Here is a 12301-nt window from a genome sequence, read left to right on the forward strand (position 1 = left end):
AGACATACAATTTACGGCAGCAGATAAACATAATAGCTTTGTATATGACAAGTGTAAAGCCTTAAGATTTGGGGATAAGATTTGGTAAAAAAAAATTTGTTGGGAAAAATGGAAAACAAACTAGCAGAAACTGGGTATATTGTATATATATATATACATACATATACATATACATACGTATATATACATATATATACACACACAACTCCCACACACACATATATACATATATATTATGTGTATATGTATATATGTGTGTATACATATAAACTTATGAGTTGCTTTGGAAATTTAAAATGTATTGTGAACCCTTGAAAGGACTATTACAAAGTCAGCTAGATATTTATGTTCTCGGGGTGGCAGGTATGGGTCGGATGTAGGTGGAAAAATGATTGTAGCCATGAAAAGTCAGGGAAAGAAGAAAGGAAGAACATGGTGGCAAATCTGAAGCACAACAGTGATGTTCAGATACCCCAAGAAAAAAAGAAGACAAATAAAAAACATTGTAGTCTAGTAGAAAGAACACTGGGTCTTAGAATTGGAAGATTTAGGCTGGAGCTCAGTCTCCTACACTTATCTAGTTGTGTGACCCTGGGGAACTTATAATAAATTGTAACAGCTTTTAGCTAGATGAGACCTTCATGATAATCTAGCACAACCATTAATCTCTTTGTGCCTCAATTTCTTCATCAATGCAGGGTAGTTATGAGAAAAGTACTTTGTGATTCAAGATAAAAACCCAATATCCCTGTCTTTATATATGATCAGTTACCAAAACTTGGTAGTTCCATATCCTAATACCTCTAGAACCTGTACTCCTTTTCACACTTCCACCATTCTAGAGTAGGTCTTCATATTATGCCTCTGTTTGTCATTTAAGGGTGTCTGCAATCTGATCCCTTTCTACCTTCCCAGTTTTCTTATGTATTACTCCCTTCTCCTCACTCAGCTATCCATCCATACTGGCCTGTCTGATGTTCAGCACCTATGGAGTTCCATTCCATACCTTTGCATAGGTTATTTCTAATATTTGGAATGCATTCCCTCATCTCAGCCTTTTGGAATCCTGGATTTCCTTCAAGACTCACCTTCAAATACTACCTTCTACATGAAGCCCTTCTTGATCTCTTGTCTGCTAGTTCCCTTCCTCCCATAAATAAGTTGTATTCATTTTATATGTATAATTTACATACTTTAATATAAAGGCTCTCCCATTAGGATATAAGCTCCTCGGGGGCAGGGATTGCTTCAATTTTAGTTTTGTATCCCTAGTCTTCCTGGCATATAGTGAGTACTCAATAAATGTTTGCTGATGAAGAGCCTATCCTAGAGAAATAATCTCCAAACTAATCTAATAAGTCTCTGTGCCTCCATCCTTTCAGCCTATAGCCTATTTTCATAACACTGCTAAAAGTAATCTTTAATACACACAAGCAATGTCTGCCATGCTCAAAAATCTTCAATGGCTTCTTACTCTGTTAAGTAAAGTTCAAAATCCTCTTTCCAGCATTCAAGAAGATATATGATCCCGGACTATTTATTTCACATTACTCTTCTCTTCTTGGTTATCCTTTGCCCCCTATATACTGACTATACTCTCAGCCCTCCATTCCTTGTAGCTTTCCCATTTTATTCATTCATTCATTCATTCACCTAAAATTTTATTAAACACCTAATAAAGGTTGGGCTGGGAATACAAAAACTGAAATGTAAAGTCCTTTCTCTCAAGGAGTTTACAATCTATTACTCACCTTCACTTGTTGAAGCCTGATTCAAATGCTGCCTCCTCCAGGAAGCTTTCTTGTTCACCCAGGTTAGCAATAATCATGCCCTCAAACAACATTTGGTTTTGTAACTTTTCTTATACTGTAACATTGTATATTATAGCTCTCTGTGTTCTGTCTCATTCTCACATGAGACTGTAAGTTCCTTGAAGTCAGGAACCTTGGCATCTAAGTATTTTATCTCCTTCACAGCCTGATACAGTATCACACAAAGAATAGGCTTTTATTTAATTATTATTTTTTATATATTTTTCTCCCCTGGGAGAATGCTCAGTAAGCTAAAATTGTTTCAAGGGTTTGGAAGACTGCTGAGAGAAGAATGACACGTGTATGTAGCTTCCCTGATGGCTGATAGTTCTTGTGTTTTAATCTTCTGTAACTAGGTTTGGTACATCTGGGGCCCTTGGTATAGGGGTGGGCAGCAGATTGAGCAGAATGGAGGCACACAACCTTGCCCTCCAACAGAACAGAAGAGAACAGAACAGAACAGCCCTGAAGCCAGGGCAGGAGCTTGGGACTGAACAAGGAATTCAGTGGGCACTAAGGTGCAAATTGTTTCCCCAGTAGAGCCTGAGGTTTTGTCCACCTTGGGTGACTCAAGTCGTGCCTCCTATGTACTCGGGAGTATTCTCTGGCCAGGTGAAAAGAAAGCCTGAGATAAACCATCTTTCCGGGACCACAACTGACATCCCCCGAGAAAATAGGGCTAAAAAGGTGGTTATGAGGGGAGAACGAGGCTAGGGGTGAGAGAAGACGGAGGGATGCGGTATGCGGGGCTGGGGAGGCAGTTAACGAGAGCAGGCTGCTTCGCCACCTGCGCGCGCTCCCCTCAATCAGCCAGGCCAGTGACTGGAGTCTTTGTCACGCGAGTTACTGGGTAGTTCTCCGCTTGCCGTTGCTGCCGGGAGAACGAGGCACTTAGAGACAACCGTCTGAGCGGGGGCGGTGGGAATTGGACAAGGTCAGACTTACACCAGCTGGAGATGCTAATGTAGTCCTCCACTCTCCTGGGGACTGCCAGCCTTCAGTGGCATCTTATAGGCTTTTCGGGTCTTCATTTCTCTTTCTGCTTCTCTCTGGGCATACTCCTCTGATACCTGGGCACTCCCACAGACAATCGCAGCCTTTGACTAAGCTCTAAGATTTCCCCCATCCTCAACCCCGCAGTGCCCAGACCGCAGCTGGTGAGGGAGGGAAATGGAAAAAGAAAAAGAAGAGAAGGGTGCGAACGCCAGGGAGGATAATAAGGAGGAGGATAATAAAAAGGAGAAGGAACACAAGGAGAAGGAGGACAAGAAGGAGGAGGAGCAGGAGGTGAAAGTGCCACGGAGGTTAGACTGGTCAGGTAAGGAGTACTCCTGACCCTGGGGCTGTAACTGTCCCCTTTTCTATGGACTCCCTGACCCCTGGACTGTAATCTTGTTGCCTCCGGTGGGGGCAAAGGAGAAAGAACCTATTCAAGTTCAGGAACAGAAGAATTTTTCCTTTTCAATCTTGGCAGAATGGGGTGAAGGGTGAGGGGTAGGGGAAAGAGAAAAGAGTCGGTAGAGAAAACAGGTCTGAGAAAATAAAATATCCTTCTATATTCAAGATGAAACTGTTGCATTAAGACTGTTCTCTGTAGGAATTTCAAGGAGTGTACATTTGCATGCTCTCTCCTTAGGTGGGATATCCAAGAGAGTGATTTGTTCAGCTGTGGCTGGAGGTAGCTTCATTTTAGTCTTAGAGATAGCAGTCAGCCTTAGTAAGCAAGGTAAGTGATAACATTCTCCTAAATTTCTTTTATTTTCCACTGAGTCCCAGGCTGTGATATCATAGGTCTCACCCTCTGTCTTTGGATACTTTAAGCCCAGGGTCAGGAAGGGCTCTCCCAAAAGAACTTCAAACAGAAGGATGGACCTTGAGCTGAGTTCCCTTGTAAGTTAGACCTATGACCACCAGTGGAAGGGAAGAAAGATAGTCAATGTGATCAACTATGCAAAATTTACCATCCAAAATTAACTTTCCCATACTTCCTATCCTTTAGTAGTGATGCTTCTATTGCCTGTGAGAAATGGTGCACCAATAAGTCTTCTGTGTTGTGTTTTCAATATTCATTCAATTATATGGAAATATAGTACAATGTAGCAGAGGAATTCTCAAACTTTTTTGGTCTCAGTACCCCTTTACACTGTCAAAAATTATTGAGGACCACTCAAAGAGCTTTGGTTTATTCAGGTTATATCTCTCAATGCTCACTTTATCTAAAATTGGAAATCCTCAATGGTCCCTGGAACACACTTTGAGAACCACTGGTATAGTGAATAAAGATACAGTAGATTAGAGAGCAGGAGTTATGGACACATGGGTTCACAGCCCAGTTCTGACACAAATTGGTTGTTTAGCTCTGAGTAAGTCATTTAACTGCTTTGGTAGGTGAGTATTTTTCACTGGGAGAATGAAATTACAGGTTAGGACATCCTCTACTTCCTTCCCCACCAAAAAAAAAAAAGTGAATATGCTTTGGTTTGGGAGGCAGTATCATGCAGTTGGATAGAGAGCTAGCCTCAAAGTCAGGACCACCTGGATTTCAGTTCCACCTCTGACATGTACTGGCTAGCAAGTCACAATCTCTCAATGTTCTGGACAGCTATATAAGGCTGCAAGTTGCAGGTGATGTGCCAAATCATCATTGGAAGAGAGAGTTTTCTCTCTTGGGAATTCCCTCTCCTAATGAAATCAGTTTTAGTCCCTTTCCTGTGTACTCCCTTTAGTGCTTATTTATTTCAGGGTCTGAGCTAAGGCCTCTCAGATTCTGTTTTAATGTTTTAAGTTTAACTCAACGAAATGAAAGGGGACTGGAAATGCAGATCTCAACATCACTAAAGTGCAGGAAAAATGCCTGAGGGGCAACCTAACCCCACATTGGCCTCATTGTATCATTGTCTCAATTCTAGCTGGAAAAAGAACAGAGGATATAATCTTTGAAGGCGACTTCTGCCCAGATGGCTCAACTGTGCGTCCAAAAGACCGGTTCAAATGCTACTACCTATCAGTGGATAAAAAGTCCTGGAGTGACAGTCAGAAAATGTGTAGGTCTCTTGGTGTAAAGGTGGCTATATTTAGAACCGCGGAGGAAACGGTAAGGAATCTTTTCTAGAACTATGGTTGAACATTCATCTTATCCTCTCATCTCCAGCCTCCCCGTTATGGTGATGAGACATAGACTCAGAGCATTAGCTCTTGAAGGACTAAAGAGATTGTGTAAGCCAATAACCTTCTTTCACAAATGGGGAAATGTCTCTGCACAATCTTGGGAGCTGGGTTTTAGATTAACTCCTTCCTTCCCTCATGTGAATCACTGTGTCAAAGAGACTAAGGAGACCCTGTGCCTATCACTAATACACTTCACAGCATAAACAAGTCCTGGTATGGGAACTCTAGGCAAAGTTGGTAGTTAGTGATCTGAGATGGAATCTGTGTTCAGAGAGAGGACAGGGTATAGAAGGAGAAATGAACTTAGGTGGGAGGGATGGGGGCTGGAGAACTAGATGTCACAGCCAGCTATGCTTTGTGAAAGGAATTCCTGGGGAAACGCATTGGCTGTCCTCACTACCGGCTTGAACTAATTAATGACATGGGAACCTTATCCTGGAAGCGGGCAGATGGAACTGAGCCCTCCAATTGGTGAGTCCTGAGATGTCTCTTTATTTATTCATAATTGATAAGAGAAATACACTATTTCTTTATCACCAACTCACTGGTCACCAATGTAGAAGGATATGTTCTCTAAGACTATCAATGGTAGATAGGTTACAATTTACATCAGTAGAGGGTATTCTATACCGGCAGTTCTCATGATGACTAAATTACAGGTCTATGACAGTGTTACAAAGCACTCATTTACCTTTTCCTCATCAAATATTTTTAATTTTGGTTATTGGAGTATCTTCCCTCTGGCCCTATTTGAAAAAAAAAAGTTCAATTTTATAGTGAGAATTGGAGAATGGGGAAAAATAGAATACCCTTAGCAAAAACTTACCTTTTTTTTTTCTATTAGACTGTTTGGTTTTCATTTCCTCATTTTCCTCTACTGATCTATTCTTGATCTGAAAGTTTAAGTTAAAAAAGAACAAAAAATTTCCAAGGGAACTCACCAATCTTGAATCAAATGAACCATTTCCCAAAACTAAACCTTCCCCCCATTCCCTACCAATTTATTGCAAAGAAGGTTTAGTTTGTCAGGTTTCCATTTTTAAACAGGAAACCTTTCTCAATTTCCTATCAGACTCAGAGTAGTATTTTAGGGCCTTTAGAGTTTGAAGGGCAGCTGATAATAAAGGATGACTCCCTAATATCAAGGAATTCATGCTGTAGTTTGGGAGAATGAAACAGATGACAAAATTTGAGCAAGAGGCAGTTATAAAGTCACCATTGAGTAAATGCAAAGTAATTAATAGTCCCAGTATGCTTTATTTTAAAGTAAATTTGTGTTACAAAATTTTAATATGCAGAATGAGTAAAATGAATTTCTGGCAAGTCTATTATGATATAGACAGCTATCACAAGATTTTATAGCCTAACCTGATTAAATAGAACAAATAGACACAATCTGCCAAAAGAGAAATGTGTGCCACTATAATATTTGAAAAATGTTACATAAACACAATTCTGATAGATTCATTATTGTATTTATTTCTTCCTTGTTGAATTTTTCTCAATTCTTTTGGCACATTGTGTCTATCTGTTCTATTTAATCAAGTTAGGCTGTAAAATCTTGTGATAGCTGTCTATATCATAATAGACTTGCCAGAAATTCATTGAACTTCAGATTTAATGAATTTATGCTTCATTTTACTCATTCTGCATATTAAAATTTTGTAACACAAATTTACTTTAAAATAAAGCATACTGGGACTATTAATTACTTTGCATTTACTCAATGGTGACTTTATAACTGCCTCTTGCTCAAATTTTGTCATCTGTTTCATTCTCCCAAACTACAGCATGAATTCCTTGATATTAGGGAGTCATTCTTTATTATCAGCTGCCCTTCAAACTCTAAAGGCCCTAAAATACTACTCTGAGTCTGATAGGAAATTGAGAAAGGTTTCCTGTTTAAAAATGGAAACCTGACAAACTAAACCTTCTTTGCAAGAATAGATCAGTAGAGGAAAATGAGGAAATGAAAACCAAACAGTCTAATAGAAAAAAAAGGTAAGTTTTTGCTAAGGGTATTCTATTTTTCCCCATTCTCCAATTCTCACTATAAAATTGAATTTTTTTTTCAAATAGGGCCAGAGGGAAGATACTCCAATAACCAAGGGGACACTGGTAATATAATTTGTCCCCAAAGTAATTGATTTATGGCCCTTAGAAGTTTGGGATACTAGAACCCTTTCCTGAATATACTTAGTATGTAATGTTTGATTTAGCATTTTATAATCACAAATTATTTTACACACATTCCCTTATTTTATCCTCACTGCAGTTCTGTAAAAGTAGATAGCACTAACACCACATTACAGATAAAGAAAGAGAGACTTAAGAGAGATTTAGTAATTTGCCACACAACGCTCTATTGACAAGTGACAAAGCAGGGATTTTTTATGCTTTATCATGTCAGAGACATGTTCTTTTTCTTTTCATTGGGATCTGAAGGACATATAGGCTAAGGTGACCCTGTGGCTGGGATTTTGAAACACAATCATCGAGTAGAGTCTAAAGGCTGGGGGGGGGTGAGGGGAAGAGAGAAATCTGCCAGTCTTATCTTACCCAGCCATACTGCCTGACACATAATTTTATCCCTAACCCACAATGACCAGTTTAATATCCAGTCACTTTACTTTATCCTGGGAGAGATTCTGATGATGAACTCCACCCTCATCCTTGCTGCTGGAGCCAAGCCATCACAGGACTCACCTCTTCATATATATATGTGTGTATTGTTTTATACATTATATATAATGTATATATCTATATATATATCTATATATATCTTTATAAATATCATACTTAGACTCCTAAGGTCCTAGAGCTAGAAAATTCTGATGTTAACTGCACAGTTACTTAAATTTAACTATTTTAATAATAATTTATTTTTAGGAAACAGAATTTGTGATATTTCTTTCTTAGTCAATCAACAAACATTTTAAAAGTGCCCTGTATTTATGTCCTTTATGCCCTGTATTAAGCACTGGAGATACAAAGAAATTTTAAAAAATCAACTCTCCTCAAGGAGCATCCCATTCTAATGAGGGAGAGAGTATGTAAATAATAAAGCATATACGAGCTAAATGAAGAGAAGATGCAACATTCATTTGAAATGTTTAATTAACCACCATCACCTGTGTGTGTACTTTTCAAGGGCAGAGACTCGAAGGAAGAATTTAACCCCTACGTCAATGATGCTACAATTCAGGCATTGTCCACCACTGTCTCAATGTCATCAAGACTTTCTGATCAATCTCATTTTATGTTACTGAAGCATCTTTCAGCTGATTGGCTCTTTATAATGTTTCATTCAATGTTGGGTTTTCAAGGAAACAATTAATGATTTATAGGCAGACTTTGACTGAAAAGTGGCAATGGGACAGCCAAATAAAGATGTGAGGGAAAAGAAATATGATACTGGAAGAATTATCAGAGTTAGGGATTGAAGTAGACATCCAAGAGTCATACAGATATGAGCAAGTAATTAAAATGGAAAAAAAATCATAGGTGAAAGACTAAGATATAAGTGATGGTTCTGTTTTAAACTTGAGCAATAAAAAAATTAAACATGAACAATTCAAGATAATTCTGAATGTTACCACAATAGTAAATATGCATGACCATAGTAAAACTCAAATATACTGAACACCTGCTCTGGCTAATGAACTGTACAATTCACAGGAGATACAAAGAGGCATAAAACACAGTACTCGCCCTAAAGAGGCTTACAATCAAGTTGTAGGTAGGGTCAGGAAATGCTCACAAAAGATGGTTAACAATAATTTTCACTTATACAATGTTTTATACTTTACAAGTAATAATCTTATCCATTATCTTATCTGTTCTTTACCAAAACCCTGTGATATAGAAAGGTTTGGCATTGTTAGCCCCATTTTATAGACTGGCATGCTATGGTTCAGAGAAATGGAGACATTTAACAAAAGTCAACCATGTAATAGCAAACTTGAGGCTAGGACCGAAGTTTTCTTGTACCTAGTTGCCAGAGTTTGTGATTCCATCTAAAGAGGGAAGAGTTGTGTATCCAAGGCTACAAAAGCACACAGCTACCTAAAGTCACTAGTTAATTTGAGGCTTATTTAATACAGAAAAACCTTCTTGAATGGCTTATGCTAGAAGAGATAATGATTTTTAAAAAGTGCTCCCAGGAACAGACTAATAACTAAGAATGTTTTCACTTGGGACAGAAAAAACTAGGGGTTGGGCTTAATGATCCATTAGGGATACTCAATCCAGTAATTATATTAAGGGTGCTATGGGTTCATTGTTTTAAAATGAGACAATGAGTTTCTCTTACCCATTCTTACTATAGCCCATTTAAGCTCTGATGATCTTCTTCCCAGCTCCCACTCTGATTGAGAGCTATGATGGCCACAAGTCCCTCTCAAGCTTCAAGGGGTACCCCTTGAGAAATAAGGGGTGATTCTTAATGTCATTAGCTCCATCCCTAACCAGTGTTCTTCTCCCTAAGATTAACAGCTGAGAATCATTTTAGTCAGCCAACCTTACGTAGTTTAGAAATGAGGTACTTACTAAGGTGGAACAATTATAGCAGTTGGTACAGAACTGCTCCACCCTCCAAATTCTGTGAAACACACTCTCTCACAAATACATATAGAATCCAGGGTAAAGTTGGTTGAGCCTTACAGAGTGCATATGACAAAGGGGTAACTCACAGCTCTTGATTGCTGGAAATGCATTTCTTCCTTTTGTGGGGGTGCTCAAAAAGTTCCCTTTAGTTTCTTTTCTAGGCTCTTTGTAGAGCCATGATGATAAAGACCTTATAAGGATGCAGCTAGGATGGCAGCCACAGTTGTCCCACCAATACTGGTAGGCATGGTGAAAATAACCTCTGGGCACCTTTCTTCCTTCCTTCTTCCTTCCTTCCTACCTCCTTCCTTCCTTCCTACCTACCTTCTTCTTTCCTTCATACCTTCTTCCTTCCTTCCTACCTTCTCCCTTCCTTCCTTCTTCTTTCCTTCCCTCCTTTTTCTTCCTTCCTTCTTCCTTTCTTCCTTCTTCCTTCCCTCCTTTTTCTTCCTTCCTTCTTCCTTCCTTCTTTCCTCCCTTCTTTCCTTCCTTTCCTTCCTTTTTTCTTTCTTCCTTCCTTCCTCCCTCCCTCCCTTCTTTCCTTATATTCCTATCTTATAGTCGTTCTGCCTCAACATATGTATCGATACTTCATCAACTGATACCCCTTTTCCTCTCAATTCTTCAAATTACTCCTTTCTTATGACCTATTCCTCCACTTCACCTCAGCCACACACAGACAGATGATCATACCTTTGATCTTGCTGTCATCCACAAGCATTCCACTTCCATGTTCATGTAGTCTGAAATTCGTATACCACAATCCCTTGTCATTACTCCTCTCCTTCTGTTTTGCGTCCCTCAACCCTGTTCCTTGCTTTCACTATGATCTACTCTCTCCTGGTTTTCCTCCTACCTATTTGACTACTCCTCAATTTTCTTTGCTGTCTTTTCATTCGGGTCATACTTGCTAACTGTGGATGTTCTAAAGCTCTGTCTGGGTCCTCTTTTCTTCTTCCGTACTATTTCACTTGGGGACCCCATTAACTTCCATGGATTCAATTATCATCCCTATGCAGATGATTCTCAGACCTATTTATCCAACCCTAACCTCTCTTCTGACTTCCATTCTCACATTTTCAACTGCCTATTGGACATATTGGACCAGATATCCCATAGACATCTTAAACTCAACATATCTGAAACTTAACTCATCATCCTTTCCCCCAAAACCACCCCCCCCTTTTCTAATTTTCCTGTTACTGTTGAGAGTATCACCATCCTTTCATTCAGCCAGGCTCACAATCTAGGCATCATTCTGTACTCCTCACATTTTCTCATTCCAATCAATTCTCCAATTCTCAAGTCCTGTGGTTCCTTCTTAACATCTCTCATAAATGCCCCCTTCTCTCCTGACACTGCCACCATCCCAGTGCAGGTCTTCATCACCTTGTGCTGGGACTATTGCAATAGTCTGCTGATTGGTCTCCTTGATTTAAGTCTCCAATCTATCCTCCAATTAGCTGTCAAAGTGACCTTCCTAAATCACAAGTCTGATCATATCACTCACACACACACACACACACACACACACACACACACACACAGAGTCTCTCTCAATAAACTCTAATGGTTCTCTAACACCTCCAGGATCAAATATAAAATCTTTTAAAGCACTTCATAACCTATCCTCCTCCTAATTTTCCAGTCTTCTTATACTCTAGTACCTTCCAGGAACTCTGCGAAAGATGGACAGTTATACCCTTGTTGTTCCTCAAACAGAATTTTCCTCCTGATTTTGGGCATTTTTCACTGGCTGTCCCCTCCTCTCTCCACCCAGTTGGCTGAGACTCGGAGAAATTAAGTGACTTAGCCAAGGTTACACAGTTAATAAATGGCAGAGCCAGAATCCAAAGCCACTTTCTCTGATTCCAAATCCAGCACTCTTTCCCATTCCACCACAATGTCTCAAGAGAATGAGAAGATTTAAAAAGACATTTACATGCTATAGGGAAATTATCTTTCATAGAATAAACTGGGTTCTGACTTGTGAAAGATAAAAGAAAAAAATATGATTTAAGCATATGCCCCATTCCAGACGTGGAAGGAGGTTGGTGAGGAAGAAACATTGGTTTAGACAGTTTCTCATGCTAGCCACCAGATGCCGCTATTGAGCTAGAACTGTTTATTTAATTCATTACAACAAAACAAAAAACCATTATACAGTATGTTCTGTGTAACTTGTTGGTTCCTACTTATATTGAGCTGCTGTGGGGAGTGTGTGTGTGTGTATGTGTGTGTGTGTGTGTGTGTGTGTGTGTGTGTGTGTGTGTGTGTGTGTGCTCATTGAGTATTTTCGTAAGGTCTAGTATGATTTCAGGGTTGGTAAGCCTAGACCAACTATACAGAGTATGAGATACTTCCAAGTGAGCGCCAGTTTAATTGGGAAGATAAGAAAGAATGTGTCAAGTGCCATAATACAGGTCATGAACAAAGGATTATGGGAGTTGAGTCAGGGAAAATATAAATTCTGGCTAAGGGAAAAGAGAAAGGGGTAGAATTGGTTGGGAGAGGAATGTATTACAATAGTGGTATTTGAAAAAAAAAAAGACATTGACTGAAAGAAGAGAGATTTCTGTTTCAAATAAACAGTAAGCATTATGTATTTGTTTGCATGCCTGTCTAAAACAGTTGTCAGAGGAAATGATAAATTTTTTTTAACAAATTCTATACTTTCAAATTTTAAACATTAGTAATCCATTCTGGTCTTAACTAAT

General features: G+C 39.1%; 1 protein-coding gene across 1 annotated transcript; it reads left to right on the forward strand.

Moving 5' to 3' along the window:
• Positions 1-2103: 2103 nt before the first annotated feature.
• LOC110218756 (C-type lectin domain family 2 member D-related protein-like) lies at positions 2104-8748 on the forward strand. The gene is made up of 5 exons (XM_078149061.1): positions 2104-3129; positions 3448-3537; positions 4721-4905; positions 5344-5450; positions 8131-8748. The coding sequence occupies exons 1-5, from the start codon at positions 2982-2984 to the stop codon at positions 8246-8248; spliced, it is 648 nt and encodes a 215-aa protein (XP_078005187.1). The 5' UTR covers positions 2104-2981; the 3' UTR covers positions 8249-8748.
• Positions 8749-12301: the final 3553 nt, after the last annotated feature.

Source organism: Phascolarctos cinereus, unplaced genomic scaffold, assembly GCF_003287225.1.
Source record: "Phascolarctos cinereus isolate Bilbo 61053 unplaced genomic scaffold, phaCin_HiC Scaffold_1;HRSCAF=81, whole genome shotgun sequence".
Taxonomy (NCBI): Eukaryota; Metazoa; Chordata; class Mammalia; order Diprotodontia; family Phascolarctidae; genus Phascolarctos; species Phascolarctos cinereus.